Source organism: Poromitra crassiceps, assembly GCF_964638095.1.
Source record: "Poromitra crassiceps genome assembly, chromosome: 2".
Taxonomy (NCBI): Eukaryota; Metazoa; Chordata; class Actinopteri; order Beryciformes; family Melamphaidae; genus Poromitra; species Poromitra crassiceps.
Window position 1 is genome coordinate 9,232,133 of NC_139624.1, and position 18,707 is coordinate 9,250,839.

At 42.2% G+C, this 18,707-nt stretch overlaps 1 protein-coding gene across 1 annotated transcript in view; it reads right to left on the reverse strand.

The window, feature by feature from the left end:
* The window catches only part of LOC310798275 (acetylcholine receptor subunit delta-like), a gene marked incomplete at both ends in the record, with an annotated part of 44,956 nt that overhangs the window by 21,719 nt on the left and 4,530 nt on the right, over window positions 1-18,707 (reverse strand). The window contains 5 exons of the mRNA XM_083660778.1: window positions 4,202-4,317; window positions 7,798-7,953; window positions 8,791-8,900; window positions 9,066-9,110; window positions 15,143-15,296. Coding sequence (XP_083516904.1) covers window positions 4,202-4,317; window positions 7,798-7,953; window positions 8,791-8,900; window positions 9,066-9,110; window positions 15,143-15,296 — 581 coding nt within the window. The remainder of the gene's footprint in view (window positions 1-4,201; window positions 4,318-7,797; window positions 7,954-8,790; window positions 8,901-9,065; window positions 9,111-15,142; window positions 15,297-18,707) is intronic.

The window sequence follows — 18,707 nt, forward strand, 5'->3', positions numbered from 1 at the left end:
AGATCTCCATCCTGTCTAAAGGTCTCTCTTTTGTTCCTTCTTCTAAAGCTGATCCATTTAAGACTCGAGTAGAAATGTTTAAGTTCTTAAGAAATATCAAGCTTCGTGCTTTGCTTTTTTTTTATAAGGCCCCCCCCGCCCCCGCACACAGACAAACTCTGGGTGTTGAACCCAACTCCATTCCTGAGTCCACACACCTGAGGGCTAAAAGTACATTTGTTCCGCCCACTTTGAACTCTTCTGTGTCCACCTTCTGCAGACTGGTGGAGCAGGATGTTATGCAGAAGGTACAAGAGAACAATAAAAAAAGACTTTACTCCAACATTGAACAATAAGAGAAGAAAGCGCTGTTGTCTCTGTCTAGTGATTGCTCTATCGTTATTAAATCTGCTGACAAGGGAGGTGCCATTGTTGTCCAAAATAAAGAATCCTATAGAACAGAGATTTGGAGACAGCTTGGTATGTGTGAATTTTACACTCCTTTGATGGGGGACCCTACTGTTAAATTTCTACAGAGGGTCGATGCTTTTTTAAGTTCAGCTTTAAGTTCCTCTTTTATTAGTCAGGATGAACATAAATTCATGCTACAGAAACATCCTGTGCGCCCTGTGTTTTACACTCTCTCTAAGATCCACAAGAGCTGTACAGAAACGGTCCCTGGGAGGCCCATTGTCGCTGGAAGCCAATCCATCACTGAACCCATTTCACAATATATTGACCGACACTTGGCCAAACTTCCTTCTTTTGTCAAAGACACCACCGATTTCCTTAATAAGTTAAGTTCTTTACAACACACTGTAGAAAACAGCATTCTGTGCACTATGGATGTTAATAGTCTGTATACAAATGTGCCCCATGTGGAGGGTTTGCAAGCCCTGGCACACTTTTTAGACAAAAGGCACACTCTGACACCCCCTACTGGTTTCTTGACTGATCTGGCTCGACTGGTATTAGAGAGTAATTATTTCAGGTTTGAAAATGCATTTTACTTTCAGTGTCAGGGTGTTCTCCCAACTATGCCAACTTGTTTATGGGTAAATTTGAAGAAGACTTTGTATATCATAATAACCCCTTTTCAGAATCATTGCTTTGTTGGTTTAGATTTATAGACGACATCTTCTTCATTTTCACGGGCTCTCTCAGTGAACTCGAGGCATTCAAGAATTACATTAACTCGAGACTGCCATCTATTAAGTTTTCTTTAGAATACAGTCATGAATCAGTTTCGTTTTTGGATGTTTTGGTCCACAACACTGTACCACTGACTACCAATCTGTTTAGAAAACAGACGGATAGAAATGGCTTTTTACATTTTTCCAGCTTCCACTCCCCCAGTCTCAAAAGGGCTGTAGGCAAAAACCCTACAGCCAGCTCCTTCGGGTTAAAATAATCTGCAGTAATGACACACTTTTTGAGAAACAGGCTTCCGACCTGTGTGACCGTTTCCGGGCCAAAGGCTACAACAGCCAGGACCTGGACGTGAGCCTTCAGAAGGTCAGGGATCTCAACAGACATGACCTGCTCACTCCCAAATCTCCCTCGGGCCACGACACTAAAATTGTATGTGCCACAACTTTTTCTCCGGTGTCGCAGGAAATAAAAAACTTTATTCTCAGCCACTGGCATATTTTGTGCAGTGACCCCCTGGTGGGACATGCTTTTGTAAATCCCCCCATTTTTGCTCAGAAGCGGCTCGAAAGCTGAGAGACATGTTAGTCAGGGCAGATTGTTACACACGCCCTACACATTTTTTATCCAATTTACCTAATGGTAATTTTCCTTGTTCATGCTGCAGTGTAATGGGATGATCAGAGGTGAATCCTTCACTCACCCACACTCTGGTAAGAAATACAACATTAAAAGTAGAATTTCCTCTAGATCTAAATTCGTGGTGTACTTGTTAAAGTGCCCTTGTTCAAATGTTTACGTGGGGAAAACTCGTAGAGAACTCAAAACCCGCATCTCCGAGCACAAAAGTAACATTCGTAATAAGGATGAAAAATCGTCTGTAGCGAGACATTTGAACGCTATGGGACATGATGTTTGCACTCTGAGGTTCCAGGGCATAGAAACTGTCAGTCCATTGAGGGGTGGGGATAGAGATAGGGCCTTGCTACAAAGAGAGGCCTTTTGGATTCACACTCTTCAGACAGAGCATCCGAAAGGACTCAATGAGGAGCTGTTATTAGGCTGCTTTCTTTGAATATGTGCAATTTTCTATTAATATATTTTTATTGTCTATTTTCTATTTTAAATGTACTTAGTAAGATGCATTCCAGCCCTAGCTTAATCTCTCCTGTCTGTTACTTACAACACAGCAGGACCTCTTTCTAGGCCATTACAGTGGAAATATGTGCAATTATCTAAGCATAATTCTTTAAAATTTCTATTGTATTTTGTTTTGTATCAATCTGTAGTCCAGACCTGGCTTACTCCCCCCTACCTGTCACTTTGAACACAGCAGGGCTTCTACCTCGGCCTGGTTCTGCTCTCCCACACAGTGGGGCTGACCAAACTAGTATTGTAAATACATGCAATATGAATTAATTCAAATTTTGTGGTCACCCATTGTTGTATGTTTACATTTTTGTTTTCTTTGACATTGGAACTTGTGCATTGCTTGGTTCTTTAATTCTTTTTAGAACACGTCTCTCTCGAATACTCGATTCTGATTGGTCAATCAACAATATTCACCGGTCATTATTTCTCGACAACCGACCGCTGCTCTGCCACACCTGGATTAATCAGTTGATAAGAGCATTTTGTCCGCAGACGCTACTAATTAGGCCAACCAGTTGCAGCTGTGGTGTCTTGTGTGCCAATTACGAATGAAACCGCTTTGTGTTGAAAACGCTATTAAAAAATCTATTTGAATAATTATTTTTGTCAGATTATTGAATGATTTAGTTGTAGGCCGTGTTCTAAGCGGGATAATGTATACTGAGCCGGTGATTACTGGAAATAATGACCTTCAGGTGAATATTAAGCCCTCCGCTGCGCGTCGGGCTCAATCATTCACCTGTCGGTCATTATTTCCACAGTAATCACCGGCTCAGTATACATTATCCCTTACTTAGAACACGGCTCTCTTGAATACTCGATTCTGATTGGTCAATCAACAAGATTCACCGGTCATTATTTCTCGACAACCGACCGCTGCTCTGCCACACCTGGATTAATCAGTTGATAAGAGCCTTTTGTCAGCAAGCCACTACTAATTAGGCTAACCAGTTGCAGCTGTGGTGTCTTGTGTGCCAATTATGAATGAAACCGCTTTGTCGTTGAAAACGCTATTAAAAAATCAATTTGAATAATTATTTTTGTCAGATTATTGAATGATTTAGTTGTAGGCCGTGTTCTAAGCGGGATAATGGATAGTGAGCCGGTGATTACTGGAAATAATGACCTTCAGGTGAATGATTAAGCCCTCCACTGCACGTCGGGCTCAATATCACCTGTCGGTCATTATTTCGCCAGTAATCACCGGCTCACTATCCATTATCCCTTACATATACTGTAACTGAATTATGACATTTCGTTTATTGAATGGACTTCCGGTCTCATTGTATTTAAGCGTCATTTCCGCCTGACACAGCAACATGCTGAAGAAGGCCGTTAGGCTGAAACGTTCGTGTCTGTGTACCTGGTGAACTGGAATAAACACAAAGAAAGGACATTCTGTGTGCTGGCTCTCCTTGTCCTTAAACTGTTCTCCTGTGCCGTGCACCTAAACTCTTAAACACCGGTGAGTGTGCTCGCTGATTGCCAGTTTGTTTGAACATTCTTTTTATCTCCCTGGACGCGCTTGAGACCACCACCTCTACAAGTAAGTGGCCTCTGGCACCATCTTCATCACACAGGAATATTGCCATGGCACTACTCTCTCTATGGCTTTTCACTCATGCTTGCTTGTAATATTGGTGATTTAGAAATGTAAAATGATTTGACTGTGGCGCTCTATTCTACTGTAACTCCTTCTGGATAAGAGCCAAACATGAATGCCTAAAATGCAGAATGTAAAGAGAAGGTTTTTGGTTTTTAACTTGTGGGTCGCAGCGGATAATCAATAACAATAAATATTCAGATGCTGTGTCATCCTATCATCGTGTGTGTGTGTGTTTGTTTGTGTATGTGTGTGTGTGTATGTGTGCGCATGTGTGTGTGTGTGTGTGTGTGCGTGCTTGATGAGCCGGACATCTACCTGTCCAGCTGGCAGGGTCGATGATGATCCACTCCACCGTCCACTTCGACTTCGTAGTTTCATCTTCGTCTTCCTTCAGGAGCATTGTGATCTCTTTGGCGTTGTAGGTCAGAGAGCTGCAAAGCAACATGGGAAATGGAGTTTAAAACCAGCTGCGTTGCAGGGCATTAGATGCACTATTCAGGGCAGTGTGAATGGATGCTTATCCTTTGTTTCCACACGATCTTTTAGGGAATGAGGTATCAGAGAACATGTTGGGGTTACAGCTTGCAGTGGAAATGAGCATTGTTAGCAGCAAGAGGCAACAGACCTCGCTATTTTAATTGACAATCAATATTGTCTGGACCAAAATTGGTGGCGACCTCAAATCATCCAATCAGAGAAAAGTTTACATTTTACATTACATTACGTCATTTGGCAGACGCTTTCATCCAAAGCGACTTACAATAACACATTATTGTCAGCAATAGAGCGATCAACTATGTAACACAGTCTATGATAACTACAACTTCTGGAGGAACAGTGGTACAAGTTAAGGTTAGTTTAGATTTTTTTTTCTTTTTCTTTTTTTTTTTTTAAAGAGAGAGAAAGAAGTTAGATCAAGATGGGCCCAGATGGAGCCTGAAAAGGTGTGTCTTTAGTCTTTTCCGAAAGATCGGCAGTGATTCGGCTGTCCTGACCGAAGGTGGAAGCTCATTCCACCATTGAGGTGCCAGGGACGAGAAGAGTCGCGAACGGGATGAGCGACTTTTGAGCCCCCGTAGTGAAGGAAGGGCGAGGCGTCCTGCACTGGTGGAGGAGCGGAGGGACGGTGAGAGATTTGGAGCCTGACCATAGATTGTAAGTACAGGGGGGCTGTCTGGTGTACTGCCCTGTAGGCCAGAACCAGTGTTTTGAATTGAATGCATGCCGAGATGGGAAGCCAGTGAAGGTTCCGGAAGAGGGGAGTGACATGAGAGAATTTGGGTTGGTTGAATACCAGACGGGCTGCAGCGTTCTGAATGAGCTGAAGTGGTCGGATGGCTACAGCAGGTAGCCCAGCCAGAAGAACATTGCAGTAGTCCAGGCGAGAGATGACAAGTGCCTGGACCAGGAGTTGTGTCGCTTCCCTTGTGAGAAACGGACGGATTTTGTGGATGTTGTACAGGGAGAACCTGCAGGAGCGGGCAGTTGCTGCGATGTAGGCTGAGTTGGACAGCTGATTGTCGAGGATCACTCCAAGGTTCTTAGCTGTTTGAGAGGGAAACACTGTAGTGTTGTCAATGGAGATGGAAAGGTCAGTGAGGGGACAGTCTTTCCCGGGGAGGAAGAGTAGCTCTGTTTTCCCAAGATTCAGCTTGAGATGGTGGGCAGACATCCAAGCACCAATGTCTTTGAGGCATGCAGCGATACGTGCCTGAATTTGGGTGTCTGAGGGGGATGAAAGAGAGGTAGAGCTGAGTGTCGTCAGCATAGCAGTGGTAAGAGAAGCCATGAGATGAGATCACATGGCCCAGAGATCTGATATAGAGAAGGAATAGCAAGGGGCCCAGGGCTGAGCTCTGGGGCACACCTGTGCTAAGAGTACAGGATCTAGATAGGGATCCTCGCCATAGAACCTGGTATGAGCGGTTAGAGAGATAGGAGGCAAACCAGGAGAGTGCAGATCCTGAGATGCCTAGATCAGAGAGAGTAAAGAGAAGAATCTGGTGATTCACTGTATAAAAAGATGCAGACAAGTCAAGGAGGACAAGGACAGAGGAGAGGGATTCGGCATTAGCAGTGTGTAGGGCCTCATTTTCTAGGAAAAGGAAGGTCGGATCGCGATGCCAATAAAGGACTACCGTAAATTCCGCACTATAAGCCGCACCGGAGTATAAGCCGCAGCAGCAAAATTGCCTGTTTGTTACATATATAAGCCGCACCGGACTATAAGCCGCAGGTGTTTTAATGTTTTTTTTTTTTTTTTTTTTTTAATTGTGTTTTAATGTTTACCGTAATTACCATATGTAAGGGTTCATGCACAGAGGGGATTGTCGGGAAAGAGATGGCTGTTTGAGGAAGCTCCCATTTATTAACATTTCAACAAAACAACATAACACAACACCACCTGTGTTGTGTTATGTTATGTTGTTAAAAGAGGGCAAGAGAGGAAAAACAGAAGTGGATTTATAGTTAGAAAGAGTGCTAAAAAAACGGGGAAAAAGCTGCGGCTTATAGTCCGGAATTTACGGTACATGTATTTTTTCACCCCGAATCCAACCGAGTCTCTACGAGTTACGGTTGAAGAGATACGTCCGCCCTGCCTGCAGGACTACAGGAGAGAGATAGAGGACAGTGGGGGGGTGGGGGTTTCAAGTCACTGACCAAAAACTCAGTGATTGCTGTCAGAATGTAGAGACATTTAACACTTATTTTAACACAAAAATATCGCTGAATGCAGCTTTAACTCTAACGGCATGAAAATATTTATTAAACAAATTTCCAGGACTTTTCCAAAACTTTGGGGGATTGTATTTCTTTCCTAAACTTTTCCATGACCTGAAAATTATATTTATAAATTTCCAGGATTTTCCATGACCGTACGAACCCTGTAATGAGTTCAAGGTCTCAATCGCTACGTCTTTTTCAATACAGCATGATGTTCATTCTGTAAATTATGGTCCAATTTAGAAATAGCGTAGACGATAAAGCAGACTATGTTTTGGGGCGTGATTGACAGGTCGCCTGTCGAGTAATCATGCAATCGCCAATAACGGACCAATAGCAGGACTCGCTGCTTCTGGCAAAAACAAAAAACAAAAACAAGATGGCGACGGTCAAAATGCCAAACTCAAGGCTTCAAAACAGGAGGCGATATTTTTTTTGGGATGATGGCGAAGGCTATGCGAAGGCATAACCCACCCCTATTTGCCTCTGATTGGCCTAGCGTGAAACTTCCATCCAAACACATTCGCTTGGCTATCCTGCATTACATCTCTTTATAAACTGTGGTCAGACCGTCAGACTCAGTCAGACAGCAGTTACGCTTGCTAGTTCCCTGTAAATAACCCCGTTTTATATCACCCTTGATCAATTCTCTGTCTATAGCTAAATACGTGCACTGCCAAGAGTAGCGGCAGCGTCATAAACCATAGACTATATTAAAAACATAAACACACTGGCGTGTTTCATGCAGGCTAGCAAGCGTAACTGCTGTCTGTCTGAGTCTGACCCATTGAGTCTGACGGTCTGACCACAGACTGTAGAAAGAGATGTAATGCAGGATATAGCCAAGCGAATGTGTTTGGATGGAAGTTTGACGCTAGGCCAATCAGAGGCAGAGAGGGGCGGGTTATGCCTTCGCATAGCCTTCGCCATCATCCAAAAAAAAATATCGCAAACAGGAGTCCACAAACCAATGGGTGCCATCACGGTGGGCGTGGCAACGTCCATATGTTTATACAGTCTATGGATAGAAGAATACACACATAATACTCCACATAAATAAAATTACTTTCTAAACACACATAAAACACACACACGGACTACAGTAGATGCACACAAAGACACACACCAACTAGCAGAAGCCTGAGGCAGATGCTCATGCCTGGCTGGGTTGGTTCCAGCTCTCTTACGTGAATTTGAGGGTGCAGTTCTGCCAGTCGAAGGGGAAGTAGTTGACGCTGATGGAGCAGGAGGAGCGGAAGATGGCAGGGGGCAGCCAGTAGCACAGACCATCAGGAAACACCAACACGTTACTGTAGTAGGCCACCTGGAACTGGGCGTCGTTACTGAGAGAGGGCGGTGAGGAATTACACGCACGCACGCACACACACGCACGCACACACACACACACGCACACACACACACATGCACACACACACACGCACGCACACAAAGTCAAAAGTTGACATACATCCCGGTCGTCACTCTTCTCATCCCTGGCGCCACAATGGTGGAGCGAGCTCCCCCCTTCTGTCATAATGGCCAAATCACTGCCATCTTTCGGCGGAGACTAAAAACACCGCTCTGACTTCACAACAACACTACACATTGACCCTTCTTGAACTCCTTCCTGTCTTAAAAAAAAATCCTATACTTATTCCTTCTTAAAACAACTTTCAACAAATGATACTTTTTCCTCTTAAGAAGTCTTAACTGACAAAGACTGTTGCACAGTTGATTTCACTACTGTTGACAAATTTACCAGTGTAAGTGGCTTTAGATAAAAGTGTCATAAATAACATCATGTCATGTCATTAAAACTCATTGTGAAGCGGCTTCGACAAGTGACTTTAGTGTCTGAGGAGACTCTTATTGAGTCCATAAAAGTCTCAGCTTTCCAGTCATACCCAATTCATGCAATTCAAAAACTGTTTAGGCCCTAAACCCTAACCCTTTAGGGACCCAAGTATGCAGAATTCTTCAAATAGAACAGGCAAAAATAATATATTTATACTATGGTTTTTGTAAAAACTGCATGGGATTACGCACACACAGTGCCGGAGAGGTGGGTGGGGGAGAAGGGTCCCACTTGCGGGAAGCCTGCATCGCTTATTTCTTTTTTCACCACGCAACAGATTTCACAGAACACGACAAACACGTTCATGTTAACTAGGTCATCTCACTTGTTCTCCAGGACGATCTCGGGCAGCCACACCATGCTGGACGGGAGGCGCAGGATCTCGATGCCGTCAAACTCTGTTACATTCCACTGCAGCCTGTAGTCATTCCAGGTCTACACACACACACACGCACACGCGCACACACACACACACACACACACACAGAGGCAGGAACATTCGGAATGAAGCAGCCGTCAGATTCAACAGATATTTTTGTGCGTGTAAAAGTGTTTTTCTCCATTTAAGGTTCAAAGAGGAGTGAATTCTCATTGGCTTACATGGTCTATCCACACGTTTGTCAGCAGCGTCTCATCTACCTCTTTCTACAGATGCACAAGAAGAAAGAAAGTAATTAGTAGAAGATGAGGGTTGGGAGTCATATGCTTGCCACTGGCAGTTGATTGATGGATTGGGTAGGGCCGTATGGTACTGGTGGTGTATTTAAGGATGCCCTAACATGGAACCCACCTGGGATGGCTAGGCTAAGTCTAGGTGAAGACTAGATTAATGGAAGGCATTAATTAGATGGTGAGGTAAAATGGAGTTGTGTGGTGGTAGCTTAGAGGAAGGGGGGGGGGGGGGTGTTTCCAGGACGCTGGATTACCCCGTTAAGCTTTCTTGAGGTGTTGTGGTCCTAAATGAATGAAACATCGGTGAAGGAAGGTGCACACTTGAGAAGTCCAGTGACATGCTGCATTATGCTGTTGGCTAGGGTAGGTCACTGGTGATTGGTCCATCTGAGGAATGACTCGGTAGATCTAGGATGGTGTAGCCTGATGTCTCCTATGGTGTTGCGTCTGATGGTGCTTACATCACTCGTTTGCTTGCTTTTAATCTGGATTGGGCGTATACGTATACGGAGCTTTCTGTCCGTACTATGCGTTTGTGCATATTTTCTGAAAATGTACGGACGAAACAGAGCAGTTCCACATACACACTCACCCCCCCATCATTAAATCTTTTATTTGTAAACACAGCAGTACTAAAAACACTCATATGCCAAATATTCATCACCATCTAAACAATTAACTAATATTTCATGAAGCATGAATAACACTGGAATTACTGGATACTTTTTAATACTGGATTTCTTTGAACTTTTATAATTGAACTGAAAAGCAAAGAAATAAAGGAAAATAAAAGGAAAAAGAATAGATAAATAAATAGGCTAAATAAAAGAATGTATATATTTTTTCCCATGTCATTTAACTTCATAATTGATTAATTGCACAACCCTATTCATACGGTATAAGTATGATGAAAACCCTGCTGGTAAACACGAAGTGAGACAACATGTGAATCCCCATCCCATTCCTCCCTGTAGCCCCTCCACACTCACTAACACACACACACACACACACACACACACACACACACACACACACACACACACACACACACACACACACACACACACACACACACACACACACAGGCTTACTTTCAGAATAAAGGTATTCAAATTCCCACTTTTCGAGAAAAAAAAGAAGGTATTTCAACGAATGAAACAGAAATCTTGTATCCAAATACTGATGTTAAGATTACATATGGAGTGAAACTGTGGCTGTAAAGCATTACTCAAAATTAATATTAAGGTTAACCTATAAGAGGTTTTTTTTGAAAGCCCTAAAGCGGAAGACCTACTTTTACATTTTGGCTGACTTGACGCTCGTGCACTAAATGTTGATGGGAAGAAAGAAGAAGAAATGAACGTGAACTGCAATTTATTTTGGAACTATGAACTTAGTTAAAAAATCTAAATTGTGAACTATGAACGTGAACTAGTTCATTTTACTCTGTGTGAGCTGAACACTGACCACATTCAAATCCCACCTCAAAACCCACCTGTTCAAACTGGCCTACTCTCTTTAATCCTACAGAGTACAGCGCTCCATTTTATCTGACCTTATCCCCTATGTGTCTGCCTACCTTGCATCTCCTGTCTTTTCTTTTCATTTCATTTCATTTCATTTATTTATTTAATGTGACTCATTGACCATGATCACATGGTATGGAGCACAAACAAAACATACAAAAACAATATACAATGGCACACGGCATGGCTAGAGCATGTCATTTGAACAAAGGCAGGACATTCTTCAAAAAGGCACCTAATTTACACATGACTTTTTGTCTGTCTGATTGTAGTAGCAGAATCAGTTTAAACATAGATGGACGTGTTAAATAATATCTGGGTAAATATAACTGTCTGAAATTCAAAATAATTACATTCTTACATTCAAACAAAACATGATACTCGTCTCCCACACAGTTGTCACTACAGAGATTACAGATCCTCATACTTCTATGCAGTCCTTTATATCTGCCAACAACCTTGGGGATTCTAGTGTTGTTAACCCTAAAGTTACAAATTGCATGTCTATGCCTCTGGTTTACATACAGCAGATAATTTTCAAGTTTAACTCATTGAGTGCCAAGGACGGACATGTTCGTCATTTCAAATAGTAACGTAGAGTGCCAAGGACGGACATGTTCGTCAATTGCGTTTTTTGACGGTGGGGCGTCGATCAAAGCCTTCTGCCTCTGATGTACAAATATTATAGCTATTGGATGTGTCTAACCTATTTTACAGAACCCTTAGGTGGCGACAGTGCTCTCCACATAACAGAAAGGCAAGGAAAAAACAAAGAAGAAGTCGTTATGGAAACGGAAATCGCATCGCATCCGTATGCATCGATATGCTGAAGCACGTTACTGCAGCTGTGCCTGCAGCAGCCAATCTGCTCCCACAATTGAGCCGGACAGCACATCCGCACATCCACACCGTGGAGTTGTTATTATTCTCAACTGGAAGCATCGTTGCCGGTGACAAACACACGCGGAACGCTGTAAAAAAGCAGGATGTCGATGTCCCTTCACTGTGCGCACAGCAAACTCAGCAGAGAGCCACCACAGACAGGAGGAGGAGTGTGCAGTTGAGGCGAGGCGGGGCGGGGCGGGGCGGGGCGGGGGGGGGGGGGGGGGGCACGCAGAGCAGCACGCAACACCCAGACAGACCCAGGCAGCAGGACAGGATTGACAAACGCAAGCCAGAATATCCGATGCCCACCAGCAGCAAATCAAGACCAGCAAGAAGCTGCAACCAGCAGCGCACGCAGGGGCCAGCGCTGCTGGTTGTAGCTAAAAAATATTATTCTGCCAAACAGAATTCCCTGGCCTTCACTGTTTTATTGAAGGAAATTATTTTTGAGGTGTGACTACATTAGAAAAGATTAGCTTCAGAGTCAGTGATGTGCTTGAAATGTTTAATTTCACAAAAGGCCAATTATCTCAGCTTCTAGAAAAAAATTGCTGTTTTTGGATGAATCAAGCTATCTTCTCCGGCTCATAACTAAAGAACGGAAAATGGGATCAATAAACTTTTTTTTGCAGATGATAGAATAGAGTCTCATCGTTCTTTGTGCGTGTTCAGTGTTTACATAGTAATATCACACAATATTCTGTGGGCCTCGAGAAATCACTGAAAACGCTCTGAAACTCTGGCACTGGGAGCATCCGTTCTCCAAAAGTGGCTGGCACTCAATGAGTTAAGTTCTTTTTTGAATTCTACGTACAAGTCACATGATGTCATACTTTTGAGCTCACTTTGCCATTTCTGCATAAACTGATCCTTAAGACTTTGCTCAACAGTTAACTTCAACCAGTCAATGTTATTGCACTGCTGTGTAAGCCAGAGGTAAGACAAGCCACAGTCATCCAAAATCTGTTTGACCCGCACGACCCACGGCGAGGCATAGACGCCAGAGTTGTGCAGATCACGCAGGCAGTTGTACATAATACGGCTAAGTTTGTTCTCCTTGCCGTCAATCAACCTTGCCCAATAACTAATCATTCTTTTCTTGACAGTGACACAGAGTGGGTATCTCCCCAACTCCCCATAGACCATATTGTTACACGTTGTCATTTTAACTTTCAAAATGTACTTGAGAAATCTGAGGTGTAGCTTTTCCAATATATCAATTTTTTCAAACCCCCAAGCTTCACACGAGTACAACATAACTGGTAAAACCAACTTGTCAAAAAGGTCCAGTGTGATATCTACTGGTAAATCATATTTTCTGCATTTAGAAAAAAGGGCAAACATAGCACGAGAGGCTTGCTTATGCAGCTCCTCAATGGCGATCTTAAATGATCCATTATAGTTCATAATGACACCAAGATACTTGAAACAGTTAACGATTTCTAGGTTCTCCCCATCACAATTAAACTTAAATTTGTCACTGCTAATTTTTCGAGAACCAAAAACTGTGACTTTAGTTTTATCACTGTTAACCTTTAATTTCCATTTATGACAAAATTCACACATATGGTCTATTGCTTTCTGTAACCCTTCTTTTGTTGTGGACATAATAATTGTGTCATCCGCGTACATCAGTACCATAAGCTGCATATAACTGTCTATCGCTGTATCATCAAGGTTGATAGGCTGACAGCCGTTCTGTAGTAGATAATCCTCTAAGTCATTAATAAATAATGCAAACAGTAATGGAGAAAGGTTTTCACCCTGTCTAACTCCTGCTAGGCTTACAAAAAATTCTGATTTAACACCATTTACAAAAACACATGATTTGATGTTTTTGTACATATTCATTACCACATCCAAGAATTTACCATTGATACCCGTTTTTAACAGTTTATACCAGAGTGCATCCCTCCAGACTGTATCAAACGCTTTACTATAATCAATAAAGGAACAAAACAAGCTTTTCTTTTTAAAACAAAAAAGATCGACGATGTGTTTCAATAGAAAGATGTGATCTACGGTGGAATAGCTCTTTCTAAACCCAGCCTGAGTTTCTCTCAGAATAGCATTATCCTCACAGAACGTACATAGCCTTGCGTTCAATACATTTGTGAAAAGTTTCCCCAGGCAACTCAAAAGTGTGATGCCTCTATAATTGTTACAATCACTCATGTCACCTTTCCTCTTATAGATTGGCACAATTAAACCGGTTACCCAGTCTTCAGGGATGACACCAGATTCCAAAATCTTGTTAAACAGGGAAACATATGATGGCATAAAAATGTGTACCGTACTTTTAATATACTCATTCAGAACTCTGTCTATTCCTGCAGCTTTCCCCGATTTTAGCTTTTGAACAACCGCCTTAATTTCTTCCTCGGTAAAGCTAACATTTAAACCACTACTGTCAAGATATTCATTACTACTATCAACATGGGGCAACTCATCCATTGGAGCGTCCCAGTCAGACAACCCTTTAAAGTGTTCATAAAGATCTTGAGGCAAAATTGGACAGGTTTTATCTTTACCACAACCATTCAGCATCTTCCAGTAAAGCTTTGGATTTTTGGATTTCATATTCATCAATTCCCCACTAAATTTCTTCCTATATGCCCTCTGAGCTTTATATAATTCTTTCTTGTACTCTCTGCTTGTCATCTTTACGTTTTCAGCACATATCACATTTCTGTGTGTTTTGAGCATTTTCTTAGCTTTTAAATATTCTTGCCTTTTTTGTCTACATTCCTTGTTAAACCACACTGCCTTTTTCCTGGACATCAAGTTTTTTCCTGCTTTTCCTTTTTTGGGGGGGAATGTGGCCTTTGCGCTATCAATCATAATACTGCCAATCTCTTTTGTTATTTCATCCACTGTCATTTTATCTAAGTCACCCATCATATTATCCACTTTGCCTAAATGAATGTTTCCAATAAACTCATCTACTTTATCTTTATCCCATTTACCAATGTATGTCTGATTTTCACTATTCAGTACTGTAGGTGCTAATTGGTCCATCACTGGACTGTCTGCCCGGTGGCAGTCAATTCCAGGATTTCCCTCCAGGAGCACTTCCACTATACAGTGCTTATCAGAGAACAAAGAATCAAACTCATGCACACAGAAATGTCTCACCTTACTCAAAACAAATGGTGACCCTATCATGTAGTCAATAACACTACTATCAACTGTGGTTGGTTTCCCGACGTTTAAATCATCACCACATCTACCATTCAGTATACAAACAGAAAGGTTTCTACACATTTCCAGTAGTGCAGTACCATAGTTACCGAAATCTCTGTGCACATCAGTTGACTCTCTCTTTAGTGGGATGTTAAGCATTTCCAGTTCCGCCCCACAACACAGTTTCTCCCCCAAGTTTTCGTCTCGGTCCAGGTTATCACATTCTACTAGTACAACATCATCTCTTTCTTGGGTGTGGGCATTCATATCACCACATATTTGATCTATGTTTGTCTTGTTTGTCTATGCGGGTGTTTGCCATGCTTGTTTTTATCTGAGTATGATCTTTTAGTATGTTATGTTCTTTTATGCACTGCATGAAAATGTATCATTATGATTATGATGAGGTACCAGAGAGATGAGGTTGGAGAGTGTGAGAGCGAGGTAAACTTCCACAGGGTCCTGCTGCCTCTGGATGGGCCGCAGCTCCTTGTTGTAGCCTCGCTCTTTAAACAGGTGGTGGATCAAACGCTCCTCCTCGTTCCTGCCCAGGCAGCCTGACACACACAGTCACACACACACACACACACACACACACACACACACACACACACACACACACACACACACACACACACACATAAACACACAAGGTTATTTGATTTAAGTAAAACTAAACTAAAATCTAAAAGTGGGTGTGCAAAAAAAAAAACATTTTAGTTAACTGGGGGGAAAAAACTAGAAGAAGAAAAAAAGACTACCTGAAATGGTATTTATTGTGTACCTACAAAACTAACTAAAATACAATAACAAATATACAAGGCAAGGCAGGTTTATTTGTATAGCACATTTCAATTACACAGAGGCAATTCAAAGCGATTGACATAAAATTGACAAAGCCTGGGCGTTACATCAATCCAAACCATTCAGATTCCCGTCTCGCATTCCCTTTAATACAGTTTGCGTGATGCATGCTGTAATTCTCTCCATGCGTAATTTGGGCATCTCACAACAACCATTGCATCATAATATATATATAATATATAATATATACCTGATAAAAACATCTGTGATTTGCAGCTTTTAATTGATGCAATTCTGGTTCTTTGGTTGAGTAGAAAATAGAAACGTGTTTTTGCAACATGATTGAAAATATTGCAAGTAAAGGCTACAATGTCCAAGTTTTCTCAATTCATTTCCCATCAATCCCTCTTTGTATTTGTTCCTGTTTATTTTTCCACAGAAAACCCGGGTCTGGTTGGGGATAATTTGTTTCAATAGAATTTATTTGAGAGCTGACAGAGAGCTGATGAATGTAGGCTGCTCAAAGGGGGGAAATAATTGTAGAGGCTAATAGTAGGCTATTAATAATAGCATTGGTGATGAATTAATCTGGGCGATGCAGTATGGTGTGCGCGTGCGTGAGGTTTAGGAGAGAAATAGAGGGAGAGAGAGGGGGTAGATCATATTTGTGGCTCTTTAGATGTGATAAAAGTTTTTCAGTGAATAATAAACTCCTAAAAAAAAGTTCGGAAACGTTATTTCGGTCGATTATTTCTCCCCTTTACTAATACCAATTGGTATTGTATTTTATATCGTTGGAATATTCTATTGGTATTCACTCTTGTTTTGAGTTGCTTGGTGGATTGGATGATTGCACTCTCCCACAGTAATAAGGAAAAAAACAACACATATTGGCCATTTTGACACTTTATTCATTTGACACTGTCAGGGACCTCAGTCGCGTGTGGAAGATCCATACGCAGCCACAACACCTTGGCACCGCAGATTAGGTGCCAAGCAGGTGGCAGTCACACACCTGTGACTGGCACACACCTGTGACTGGCACACACCTGTGACTGGCACACACCTGCCAGCACTTGAAGCTCAAAACAAGAGTGAATACCAACAGAAGAATATTGCAGGGGATTTTGGCAAATTTTTTGGGGCGCTACCCACACGTTTAGCTGTGTTGCTAATTCCACGAATGCACGATCCTTACAAGTTGTACCCCGTTGTAAAGGTGACTAATCAGGCTTTGCAACGATATAAAATGCAATACCAATTGGTATTATTAAAGGGGAGAAATAATCGACGGAAATAACGTTTCCGAACTTTTTTTGGGGAGTTTAGTCGATTGCCTCACTGAATAATCTGCTGTTCCACAATTTTTAGTAGCAGAATTTGCTGTCCTGGCGTTTGTATTTTAATGGGACATCCGTGCGTAATGACGTATCCAAGGATTTCCCCTGCGCTGTACGGAGAAGAATGGTGCGCTGAAGTGAAGCGCAGCGGGGTATTTTTGTGCCAAGACCTGCTTTTCAGAGGTCTAAGCGCAAAGAGTTGCGCGAGTAGGGATGCTAGCAAACATGAGGATTTAGTGCAGCCTTGCCTGGTTTAGCATACGGCACACCAACAGCTGGTTTAGCATACGGCACACCAACAGCTGGTTTAGCATACGGCACACCAACAGCTGGTTTAGCATACGGCACACCAACAGCTGTGCTGAGGCGTAAAAGACTGCGCAAAAGTACCTGCTATCGTGGCCAGAGCGCAAAATGGCAGTCAGCGCTGGTCCACGATAGCATAAACACGGCGTTACGGAGCTCGAACCGGGGCGCAAGTGCAAAAACCAGATACAGTATATGTAGTTCCTAACGCGATAGGGCCCTGTGAGTCATTTACCTTCACAAAGTGTTGTGTTTGTATTGTAATACCTATTCTGAACTTCTTAAATTTAGCCCCTGACAAATACCCTCCATAGTATAATGAAAAATAAATGAAACTAATAAACTAGTCAATCCAAACTAGTAAATAAAATAAAAAATTAAACAATAAAAACTAAACTGAAACGAGCAAACCCACTCTGGAAACTGAAACTAAACGGAATTGAAAATAAGCATTGAAAATCTAAATAAAAATAATAAACTATAATAACTGTGACACACAGTCACACACACACACACACACACACACACACACACACACACACACACACACACACACACACACACACACACACCATACTGTGTCTTCTGTGAAGCAGTATTATGTGCTTTAAATTGTAAAATAAAATGTACTTACTCTCTCACACATACAGGCAAGCACACGCACACACAAATCAAAACAAACAGGGCTGAGTATGAGGTGGTCAGTGCATCATGGCAGCTGTTCTCCCCACTGATCCAGAGATCCAACTGCTCCAAACAACCAGCCGCAATCTCCCTTTAAAACACCTCCAGTCCAAATAGACACACACACAATCTGCCTTTAAAACACCTCCAGTCCAAATAGACACACACACAATCTGCTTTAAAACACCTCCAGTCCAAATAGACACACACACACACACACACACACACACACACACACACACACACACACAAGCTGCCTTTAGAACACCTCCAGTCCAAATAGACACACACACAATCTCCCTTTAAAACACCTCCAGTCCAAATAGACACACACACAATCTCCCTTTAAAACACCTCCAGTCCAAATAGACACACACACAATCTGCCTGTAAAACACCTCCAGTCCAAATAGACACACACACAATCTGCTTTAAAACACCTCCAGTCCAAATAGACACACACACAATCTGCCTTTAAAACACCTCCAGTCCAAATAGACACACACACAATCTGCCTTTAAAACACCTCCAGTCCAAATAGACACACACACAATCTCCCTTTAAAACACCTCCAGTCCAAATAGACACACACACAATCTGCCTGTAAAACACCTCCAGTCCAAATAGACACACACACAATCTGCCTGTAAAACACCTCCAGTCCAAATAGACACACACACAATCTCCCTTTAAAACACCTCCAGTCCAAATAGACACACACACAATCTCCCTTTAAAACACCTCCAGTCCAAATAGACACACACACAATCTCCCTTTAAAACACCTCCAGTCAAAATAGACACACACACAATCTGCCTGTAAAACACCTCCAGCCCAAATAGA